Here is a 12,290-nt window from a genome sequence, read left to right as displayed (position 1 = left end):
GGACTGCAACTATACTCAGTCACTCAGGATCTGACCTGAGTTTGGCTGTTTGTGAGCAGCCCAGGTTGGGGCTACAACAGCAAAGCATTGTGAGGCACTCAAAGTTGTGAGACAGGTGGTGACAACCCCTTACTGGTCTGGATTGCACCCCGGAATGTGACAGGAATATCTCCCTTAAATAGAAACCTGGAAATCTAGTGTGAAGGGCACTGCTGCTGAAGAAAAAAGAGCAATGGAGCTGATTCAGTGAACATCAGAATTTCATTGCAAGTAGTTTCTGTTGGTTGTGAATAATTTCTGCTGCAATAATTTATGAGTATATGTTATGTTTGTCCGATAGTTATTGTTATTTACTGTCTGAGTATAAAGAGTTAATTCACACAGGAATTGGCTACACCTGTGCAGGAAAAACCACAATGGTTCCTGAAACCAGCTGCTCATAAAACACTTGAGACAACGCACAAACCACCGTTTTGAAGTTCATTACCCTTGGGAGCTGGTCAAACCAGTTTGACGAGGCTCAAGGGACACAGGAGAAAACAAAGATCTTGGCTGGACTTAAAGAGATACCCTACCTGAAGAGAGAAGACTGCGGTATTGAGTTAATGTGAACCATACTCCAGAGGTAAGATAAGCCTACCTCGTACTTCAGGTAAGATAGCTCTGCATGTAGACCTTTCGTTGTATTATAATCCTTTTTTTCCCTTATGCTTTGCTGTGCTCCTACCATTAAGTTTAAAGAATAGTTCTTTTTAAGAACGCTGTCTGGTGTTAACCACTGGTCACAGAACCCTGATGAATTTCTGGGACTGAACCCAGCCAGGCTGGCTAAGCAATCACAGTTGGTGCACACAGGGCTGTAGCCTGGAGACCCTGTCTAAGACCAGGAGAACTGCAGACTCCTCCCCAAAAAAGGTAAGGGCATTAGGCATAACACCTGAGCGGATAAACTCAGACAGTCAAAGAAAGGGACAGAGGCGCAGCTAGCCCTGTAACCATCATGTTAGAAAATGGGAAAAAACCTGCAATGTTTTAACTTACAGCCTTCAATTACAGCATAACATTGGGAATGAAACAACTACATTACAGTGAATACAGATATTTAATAAAGATACCAGCACTACATGATGTTTATTTATCAAATACTCTGACCTACCTGTTTCTATTAAACTTCTCACAAATCAATGACTTAAATAGTAACACTATAACTGGTAGAAGACTGATCAAAGATGTGAGTTATCAAACTCATTTTTCTAGAGCAAATTGCTACCTTTTAGTATTTTTAAGAAAAAGCACAATTTTTAAAGACATTTGTGTACTTTCAAAGCTGGTAGTTCATTGAAGACATGAGACAAGTTATGGATACAATTTATCAAACTCTCCATCACAAACACCACTATACTTTCAATTCATTTGCAGAAAAGTCAGTGAAAGCCATAATCCCAGAAGTGATACAGTAATACACTGTGAACTAGCTATGTAGCCTTCTCTGTAGCAATACCATCTCTCAAGGTAGTGTTTGTAAAAAACACAGTTGTGTAGCAGAACACTGTACCAGAAGGTATGAACAATACCACGCAACTCTATGTAACTAGTATGACTGTGTGTTTGTCAAACAATTTGTGAACCAAACAAGTTCACTGAAGCACAGAATAGGTGTGCCTCAACAATCACAAAATGCATGTATATTGATTAGCTACTTAGCAGGAGAGAGAGATGCGTATAATTAACACAAGATGAGGATTAGCGATGCTTGAAAACAGGTTATGAATAAGTCAGAGAAGTGTGGATTTGGAAACTTTTCCCACAACTTCTAGGCAGGATTCAAAATGAAATCCAATGCCTTGCCCTTGGGCAGATATTTTTAGGCAAAGAAGAGATACACCAGAGATCTCCCTGACAAGATAATTTTGCTCCTGAAGTATATACTGTTCAATTCTAAAGTGTAGGGAATTGAAACTTTTCATCTAAGTGTAGGTAAGAAATAAATGAAACAATCGAAAATATTTGTTAAAAATAGTTACTTTTAGGTATACATACCACTAAGTCTTGGTCTTGAAGCAAGTTACGAATTGCCTCATATAACATTGGTCTCAAGTCAGACTTGAATTTTACAGAAATCCATTGTCCGATCAGCCAAATTACTCGCCGGCGTATTGGCTTATACCTTTAAAACAAAAAATAATTATTGTACCAGATTCTTACTATCCTTCTTAATAAACTTCTGTATTAATAAAAACCGTTTTAGAAGAATACTGGAAGACAATGTCCAACAAACCCATTTTTCACATCTTTCCTTAAACATGACTGATGAGAACTACACCTTTAAAGTTCTGAAGTCAAACTGCCTCACTCGCAGGCACCATTTTCGTTGAGAAAACTGCCCTTCCTTATTTATCGGCCTTGTCTTATTACATTGATTTCACTGTGCCCCTTGTTTTTCCATGCCCCCTCTGCTCTGCCAAGGACATCATCCAAAAAAACCTTATTCATACTCTTCTCCCAAACCATCTCAGTGTTTTCTTTCAGATCATGGCCAAACATGCTAATGCCCTTCTTTAAATGGAATGCAAGGCCACCACCTTGCCGCATTCAAGTCCTTCCTTCATACCAACATCTCCCACAAAGCTTACAAGGAAATAGTTTAAGACTTCTATTTATTTTATATAAAGCTCAGCTTTATATTTACCAGGTTCCATTAGAGAGAGAATCTATTCTGCATACAATAAATCAATGTCAATATATTTAAAAATAAAACTACCCCTTTATTATCATGTTGTCTGCTAGGATTAACTATAACCCAGGCGTCTCTCCCTTTGTAGGCCCCCCATTCCTCCTTCTCCCCTTTTAGAAAGAAATCAGCATTTCTATAATGCCTACCAGGGTAACCAGAGGGTCCACTTGATCTCCCTGATTCAGTCAGAGCCAAAGGTATAATCCATTTTGAGAGCTCATTGGCACTAGATAGGAAGTTAGGATGAAGCACCTGAAGGCCTGATTAGAGGATTCCAGGGCCTTCTGCCTTAAGAAAACCCCTTGACAGAGGTCACAGCTCTGAGATGCTTGCCTCAGAACCTGCAGCTTGCAGCAACATTGAAACATGGATCCCACTGCCAGCACTCATGGTCTACCCTCAGAGCTGGTATACACTGAAAAGTTACATAAGTATAGCTACGTGCCTCAGGGGTGTGAAAATCTGGTGAAGACATTACTAGATGGAGAGAAGCCACAGATTATTTCCCGTCGCTGTAATAGGTCTCTACACTGAAATGCTACCGTGACATAGCTGCAGCTATGCCACTGTAGCGTTTTAAGTATAGACATAGCCTACAACTACTAAGGCAGTGAGCAGAAGGAAAGCCTAAGGAATACCTTGTTAGAAGATTTTGACCTGCTAATGAGGCAGCAAAATTACTTTACCGCAGCACTACATGTGTGGGAAGCTCTTCTACAATCAGCATTAATTATACTTACATGCACTGGGGGCTATACTATCTAAACAAGGGTTGGAGCAGTCATCTGATGCTACCGATTATCTGTTGTAAGACCAGGTCTCCACTCTGTACATAGGACTGTGAAGAAGGCACAGTGTGACACTACCAACTCTCAGGTTTGAAGAAGAAAGTGCTGAGACGCTAGGATCCCTACTCGTGCAGAGTTAGGAGGATATACTGTTAGAAGCATTAACTTTTATTTGCTTTGCTTTTTAGGTTTTCTTAGGTATGCTATAAAGAAATCTTAACTGACAAATAATGTAGCATTTTTGTGCAGTGAGCATAACAGGTGGAGTTATATGGAACACCACTAGCTGGATCAAAGAACACTATCTCCTCTGCCTCAAGTGTTATCAGCCCTGTCTCTGAGTGGGGGACATGACATTCCATCCACAGAGATTTCCAATTATATATATGCTAAACTAAGTAACTAAGGAAAATGAACAGACCATAATTCATGTAAACAAATAAAATTAAGAAAGTGGATATTATCAAACCAAAGTAATCTAATTAACAGGTTGATTAAACCATATCAGGTATACACTAACAATTCTTTATAAGCTTTATTTAATAATTTGAGAAGACAGCAGTCTTTTTTCAGCATGAGCGCTAAAAGCAATAAGGCATTATCAATCTCAATGTCAAGTGATACATTTATTTTTCAGTGAAATGGCTGATTTGGTGTGCAGGAGGGGAGGGGAGGTTAGGTTACGGTGTTCAAATCACTCCCAAATAGAAGCTACTTTTGAAACTACATTTCTTGTGCCAATTAAGGCAGGCTACCCATATTACAGGCAGCTAGGGGACAATCTCCTCCCATCTCATCTCTAGCATAGGGCTATATGGCACATAAAGGATCTGATTTTGGCCCCTGAATATGTAATTTTGATATTCTTTTACTTAAAAATTATAAGGTAATGATACCATGAAATAGCTCCCAATCTGAATCATGCACTCTTGCCTCAAAATCTAACAAAGGCCTGATTTTAAGCCAAGTGACATTCAGTTGAATCCTGAGCTGCTTTAAATGGTTTTATGATCCTTTTCCTGTATCTTGAACTAACAGACCTTTTAAGTACATAAGGTTAATTTGATATCTTCAAGTGAAAATGTGTAGATGTAAGGGAAGAAACTAAGGCCTCTTAACATTCCTTTGCATTCCAGACACTAAAAGAGTGACCTATTCCTTCTTCCTATCTTTTTCTGTTTAAATTTCAATTTAACACTTTCAATAAGCATGTATTAAACTAAAACACTTATAAAATAAGATGTAATACACCAAAAAGCCTCAAAATATACTTAATACACAAACAGATGTTTTAATTCATCTTCTTACAAGCGACACAAAAACCTACAGAAATGATACTGCAATTTGGTTTCTCTGTGTCAGTGCATGCAATTCCTCCTAGTTAAAAAGTCAAGATCCACATAAAGAAGCTATAAAATTAAAGCTTAGCCAGCAAGTGAGATCATAAAGCTGAGGTTCTCTAAAATAAACACCTCCAAAGCTGTTTTGGGAAAAATTTCTTATCTTCGAGCAAACTAGATACTATCGTCCCACACGACCATTAATGCACCTCTTTACAATGTGTAAAGGAATACATTAATTGAAGTTATCATCTCACAATAGTCCCGAATTCATAATACAGTAAAAGCTGTGTTATCTGGCACTTTACCAACCAGAAAGCTCTATAAACCAGCATATAAACCTGTCTGGTTTATAGTCTGGTTGGCGCAGGGCTGGCAAGCTCCCTACCTGGCTCCACGTGGCTATCCCGGAAGCAGTGACATGTCCCTGCGGCTCCTAGACAGAGAAACAGCCACGAGGGGTTTGAAGTGTGGGAGGGGGTGCGTGGCGCGGGCTATGGGAGGAAGTTTGGGTGCGGGAAGGGGCTCGGGACAGGCGTTTGGGGCACAGGAGGAGGTGTGGGGTACTGGATCCAGGTGACAACTCACCTCGGGCAGTTCCGTGTGCCTGGTGCTCCTAGGAGGAGGCACAGCTAGGCAGTTCTGCATACTGTCCCCGCCCCAGTGTTGGCTCTGCAGCTCCCTTGGCTGAGGACCGTGACCAATAGGAGCTGTGGGGGTCGCATCTGTGGGAGGAGGCGGTGCACAGAGCCGTCTAGCCTCGCATCCACCTGCAGGTGGGTGGGTAATGGAATACAGATGGGGACCATACATCTCAAAGAGCTCCAATTACAAAGCATAAGTAACTTCCTTTTCTTCTTCAAAGTCTGGAACTTAGTATATTTCACTGTGGGTGACTGACCAGTAGTACTCATATAAGAGGACGATGCAAGGATGCTGGTGATATGGCTGTCTGTACTACTGAGGTTTCAACAAATGTGTCAGGACAGGAGGCTTGGACCAAGGTGTCATGTCTTGTGAATGTGTGGATGGAACTCCTCGTTGCTGCCTTGCAAATATCTACTATTAGTAAGTATAGCTTAAGTTTCAGAACAGGAAGGTTATAGGTCCGACACCCATCCAAATACCAAACTGTGAAGAGCTTCCGGGACAGGATGTCTGACATTGCCATTCTCTTGAGTCAGGAGGTGTGGAAAGGGATGAATGCTGATGAGTAGCCAAGCTGACTTATGCAGACCTGGGAATCAGATCTGCCTGGAAATGATTGGAAATGATGAGAAAACTTGTTCTCTGTCCTGTCAAATCTTCCACAATACTTGAGGAAGCAGTGGGATAGAAGGAAAGACAACGTTCAAGTGGTCTGTCGAAGGGAGCAGGAGAGCATCGCCCCCCAGGAGAACTGGCCCTGAGCTCTCCTGGAACAGTATAAAATATACTTCCTGTTTGTCTAGAAGAAGAACAGATCCCGGGTAGTGTTCCCCACTGAGTGAAGATGCTGTTCACCACTGAGCTGTGTAACTCCCACTCATGGTCAGTGGCAAAGTGCCTGCTGAAGCTGTCTGCCAGCAAATTCTGGTTTCTTATAACAGTGGCTCTCAACCTGTCCAGATTACTGTGCCCCTTTCAGAAGTCTGATTTGTCTTGCGTACCCCAAACCTCACTTACAAACTACTGTTACAGTGCCCCCCATAAGGCTTTATGGAAACATGCTTATGAATATATATGACATAACTGGAATATGTTCTATGCTACATATGCCATGTAACATATCTATGTAAAGGTTTCAGAGTAACAGCCGTGTTAGTCTGTCTTTGCAAAAAGAAAAGGAGTACTTGTGCCACAAGTACTCCTTTTCTTTATGTAAAGGTTATGATCTACTGAATCTATTAATCCTATTTGTATGCATGTATCATTTTTGTATTCGAAGTTTTTAATATTGGCCGTGTACTGGCTTGATTTCTAAATAATCTTAGTAGAGCATTTGGTCAGTTCCTGGAAAAAGGAATTCACAAAGTTAAGTGCCCAATCAAGAAGCACTTAAGGAACAATGCATCTTGGAATGCTCCAATCCACATAAAAAGTCTACCTGGAGACATTCAAGATACCACGTGGCCAATGGCTTCTGCCTGTAAAAACTGAGAGTCATGCATGGACATGTGACTTGCCCAGGTGACTCCAGAACTCCATCTTGGAGCTGGACTTTGCATCGGAGAGAGAGTCTATTTAAGCCCGTGGGAGAACCCTCCATTTTGTCTTCAGCTGGCTAAGGAGATAGCCTTTCCACCCCCAAGGATACCTGAAAGAAACTGGAACAAAGGACAGTAACTACAGGGGGTGAGAGTGCTTGCTGGACCCAGACTAGAAGGAGGCTAGTCTGTAAAAGAGAGCTTACTGGAACTGGTGAGGATTTTATCTGTATTCAGTTTGATTAGACATAGACTTGCGTGTTTTATTTTATTTTGCTTGGTAATTCACTTTGTTCTGTCTGTTACTACTTGGAACGACTTAAATCCTACTTTTTGTATTTAATAAAATCACTTTTTACTTATTAATTAACCCAGAGTATGTACTCGGAGGGACAAACAGCTGCGCATATCTCTCTATCAGTGTTATAGAGAGCGAACAATTTATGAGTTTACCCTGTATAAGCTTTATACAGGGTAAAAAGGATTTATTTGGGGTTTGGACCCTGTTGGGAGTTGGGCATCTGAGTGTTAAAGACAGGCACACTTCTGTAAGCTGCTTTCAGTTAAACCAGCAGCTGTAAGGGGACGTGGTTCAGACCTGGGTCTGGGTTTGCAGCAAGCTAGCAGGTCTGGCTCAAACCAGGCAGGGCTCTGAAGTCCTAAGCTGACCGGGCAGGAAAGCAGGGGCAGAAGTAGTCTTGGCACATCAGTTGGCAGCTCCCAAGCGGGTTTCTGTGATCTAACCCGTCACAACTACTTGCTTACAAAATCAGACATAAAAATACAAAAAAGTGTCACAGCACACTATTACTGACAAATTGTTTACATTCTCATTTTTACCATATAATTATTAAATAAATCAATTGGAATATAAATATTGTATTTACATTTCAGTGTACAGTATATAGAACAGTATAAACAAGTCATTGTCTGTATGAAATTTTAGTTTGTACTGACTTTGCTAGTGCTTTTTCAGTAGCCTGTTGTAAAACTAGACCAACATCTAGATGTGTTGATGTACCCCCTGGAAGACCTCTGCATACTCGCAGGGGTACATGTACTCCTGGTTGAGAGCCACTGCCTCATATCTTCAGCATGAAGCACAAGTAGAGAAAGGTTGCAGGCATGGACCAACAAACACCAGTTACTAGAATTCTCAGTGTTCAGTGATTTTACTCTTCCAAGAGAGTAACTTTTAACTAAAAGTCCTTTATGAACAAAAACTGGGCTTTAGAACCTTCAAGGTTTAAAGTCTCAAATATAAGTAGCCTTAAAAAAGAAAGTGCTTTCCTGAAGATCGAAGAAATCATCCCCATGCCAGAAGACTCTCTGGACAACAAAAGGAAAAATTAGATAAATCCCACTTTGCTCTAATGTATAGGAAGATTGAAAAGTCAGAAATTGGCCTTGGAGAATGAAAATATTGCCTTTCTAGAATCCTGAACCTTGTAGTTCAGATTCTTGTACCAGAAGTCCAAACAATTGTTCTAGGTCCTTGAATTGAAATTCCAGATTAATAAAATTCACTTCCACAGATACTATCAAGATATTATAATTCCACATAATTACCAAGAAAGATTATACTACCAATAGGAAAGGAATAGAGTCTTAAAGTAGGCTTAAGATTTGAAATACACCTCTACCCCAATATAACGCTGGCTCACATTCAAAGCGGCAAAGCTCCGACATGCTGCTCTGAGCAGCGTGTAAAGGGTGCCGGGCCGGGCTGGAGCCAAGAGGTCGGATAAGAGGCAGAGGGTCTCAGGGACGGTCAGGGGCTCCCTCCCTAAGGTCTGGGAGGCAGGCAGGAGTTGTGGGGGGGCACTTTGGGGAGTCCCGCAGTCCCAGAGTGGCCCAGGGGATTAGTGGGGGGCCAGGAGCAGCCCACTCTGCTTCCCTGGCCCCAGCCCCAGCCCCAGGTGTGTCGCTCGGAGGAGGGAGCTTGGGGGAAGGGATCCCCCCGTACTCACCGGGAAGCGGAGCAGCCCGACCCCAGCCCGCTCCACTCCGCCAGCTCCCAGTCGCGGCACTCTGCTTCCCACCACAGGTGAGTGTGGGACCTTTCCCCAAACTCCCCTCCTCCCCCCAGCAACACGGCTGGGGCCAGGGCAAGGAAAGCAGAGCAGGCTGGGCTGCTCCGCCTCCCGCCGCTGGTGAATGCAGAGGGTGTCCTTTCCCCAACCTCCCCGCACTCACCGGCGATGGGAAGTGGAGCACCGCAGCTGGGAGGTGGAGGAGTGGAGCAGGCTGGGGCTGCATTGCTTTGCTTCCCGCCGCTGCCAGTGAGTGCCTGTCAGGGGGCAAGGGGTGTGGATAGGAGTTGGAGCAGTCAGGGAACAAGGAACAGGGGGAGCCAAAGCAAGTTTGATAGAATGCGGTCTCACCTACAACGCAGTGAGATGTTTTGTCTCCCAAGGACCACGTTATATCGGGATAGAGGTGTAGTCTCCTATGAATCATAATTGGACTGATTTACAGGATTTAAACCTAATGCCTTGTAACTAAGTACTTGTGCCTAAATTCAATTGTCTGTTTTTCATCCAGAACGCATAGTAATTGTGAGGAAATAATATTTGAATTTTTATATGTTAAGGCTGATCTAACATTACTAGCTTACCAAAGCTATTTTGCTGATGCTTAAAGAATGGACCTCAAGCTCGTAACTGTCTTGTTATGCATGTTCAAGTATCTGGAACTGTACAATACACCGTAGATCTCTGTGAACATTCATTGTTTGATAGTTAATTTTTGTTTTGTTTAAACTTATTTCCTAACTTTAAGTACTACTGAGACCTGGTAGCTTTGTTAAATCAATGTTCTGCTCTGCCCTTGTCGCTAAAAGTCAGCATGTGTAATCCGATGAAGTGAGCTGTAGCTCACGAAAGCTTATGCTCAAATAAATTGGTTAGTCTCTAAGGTGCCACTAGTACTCCTTTTCTTTTAGCGTCTGTAAACACTCTGTCGGTATTTTGTCAGTACTTTTGCCGACAAAATACTGCTAGCCCCGTGAGCGGCGTTAGCTTTGTTGGCAGGAGAACACTCTTGCCAACAAAGACACGTTCACACTGCCACTTGCGTTGGCAAAACTTTTGTCTTTCGGGGGGGCGGGGGAGGGGCTTTTTTAAGTACCCATGAAAGACAAAAGTTTTGTCAACAACATTGCAGGGTAGACAAGCCCTCTGTTACTATCTTCCACCATTTCCAAACTTTAGCCTATTAGTTCCATCAAACCAGAGCTAACCCCACTGGCTCTGCGCTGTTGATTATATTGGGTGATTCTTATACCCTAGATTTTCCATGTTGTCCTAGTAACACTTCAACTGGGCATGTGTATCTAAACATTGCTTAATTTCAACCTGTAGTGCTTATATGACTGAATTTGCCTTATGAATCAAGCTCAGCCCTTAGAATACTATTTTTAAGACAAATAAAAACTAGTAATGGTTTTGTTAGCTTTTAAGTTGATACTACTTTCAATTACATTGTTCTATCCAGCCTATCTAGTTTCATCAAAATAGTTTCTCTTCAATTTAACAGATTTTTTACATTAAATTCAGTAATAGTGTTTTAATCTAGTTACCTTCATTCAATTAACCTTGGTTATTTGATATTATATTTACGTGTTTATTAAATTGATATTGATGCTTAACCATTAACCTCCCTCAACAGGAGACAAATACCCTTTGATATGTTTAGTGCCCTGGAGTAATTGACTGACTTAGCATGAGAGTTGAGTCTCATGGCTTTTGCAGTTTTGCCCATCTATGTTACTAGTTCTATCATATGAACCACATGCTTTCTACAAATTCACCATGAAACCAGTGATATATACCTCAGATATATTGATACTATTTTAATCCTCTGGATAGACACCCTAAACTCCCTCACAGATTTCCACCCCAACTTCAACCTCCATTATCCATCCATCAAACTCTCTCTAGAACAATAGTTCTCAAACTTTTGTACTGGTGACCCCTTTCATATAGCAAGCCTCTGAGTGCAACCCCCCTTATAAATTAAAACCATTATAAATGCTGGATGCAAAGCGGGGTTTAGGGTGGAGGCTGACAGCTCACGACCCCCCATGTAATAACTTTGTGACCCCCTGAGGGGTCCCGACCCCCAGTTTGAGAACCCCAGTTCTAGAATATTCCCACATCAGCATCAACTTCCCAGACATCACAATCAGTTTCAACAATGGAACCCTATGTATAACTATATATCAGAAACCCATAGATCTCCACACTTCCCTTCTCAGATCCAATAACCACCCCAACACACCAAGAAATCGGTTATCTACAACCAGGCACTCAGATACCACAAAAATATGCTCTGAGAAGACAGTACAGGATATACACCTTAACACACTTAAGGCCACCTTCACCAAGCAAGAACACACCACCAGAGAAGTAAATTGCATCATGAAATGGACCACCCAAATACTCCAAGACAAACTGCTTCAGTATTGGGGGAAAAATCCCTCCAACAGCACAACCTTAGTTGTCACCTATCACCCCACACTAGAACCCATATGGGGTATCATTAAACAATTGCAGTCCATACTCATTGGGGACCACATCCTGAAATAAATCTTTCCCTCTTCTGGCCTGAAAACAACCCCCCAACCTCACCAAGCTCATCATCAGAAGCAAGCTCCCCAAAAGCCAGGACACACTAACTCAAAGCAGCAACAGATCCTGCCAGAACAATAAATGCAAAACCTGTAGACGTATCTCCACTGCTACTATAATCAACAACCCCCCACAGTACACCTTTCATGGGTCCTATACATGCCTATCACAACACACAGTATACCTCATAAAGTACACTCAATGCTCCAGTAATGACTATGTGGATGAAACCAGACAATCCCTATGCTCTTGAATGAACTCTCTCAGAAAAATTATAAAAGACAAAAAACACCACATCACCCATTGTGTATACTTGTCATAAAGTGATCACTCCATAGCTGACCTATCAGTCCTTGTCCTCAAAGGAAACTTGGACAACACCTTCAAAAGACGAGCCTGGGAGCTTAAATTCATAACTTTGCTAGACACTAAAAAGTATGGACTTAATAAAGACTACGGATTTATTGCTTATTACAATAATCTGTAAGACTCTAGCCCCCCTTTTTGTTCCATGACCATAGAGGTGTTAAATGGGCACTTCATTTTGAATGGTCTCTTACAATACTTATTACCTACTTATACTAAACTATCTGTTTCACCTTGTATTTAGC

General features: G+C 41.8%; 1 protein-coding gene across 6 annotated transcripts in view; it reads right to left on the bottom strand.

Annotated features, from left to right (window-relative positions):
* Window positions 1–12,290, bottom strand: part of IPO11 (importin 11) — a 297,144-nt gene that overhangs the window by 192,383 nt on the left and 92,471 nt on the right. For all 6 annotated transcript variants that reach the window (XM_084627945.1, XM_084627946.1, XM_084627942.1 and 3 more), the window contains exon 17: window positions 2,041–2,167. In XM_084627945.1, coding sequence (XP_084484071.1) covers window positions 2,041–2,167 — 127 coding nt within the window. The remainder of the gene's footprint in view (window positions 1–2,040; window positions 2,168–12,290) is intronic.

Source organism: Lepidochelys olivacea (genome assembly GCF_965140295.1).
Source record: "Lepidochelys olivacea isolate rLepOli2 genome assembly, chromosome: 5".
Taxonomy (NCBI): domain Eukaryota; kingdom Metazoa; phylum Chordata; order Testudines; family Cheloniidae; genus Lepidochelys; species Lepidochelys olivacea.
Note: the sequence above shows the minus strand (reverse complement) of the source record. Positions and strands in the feature narration are given on the sequence as shown.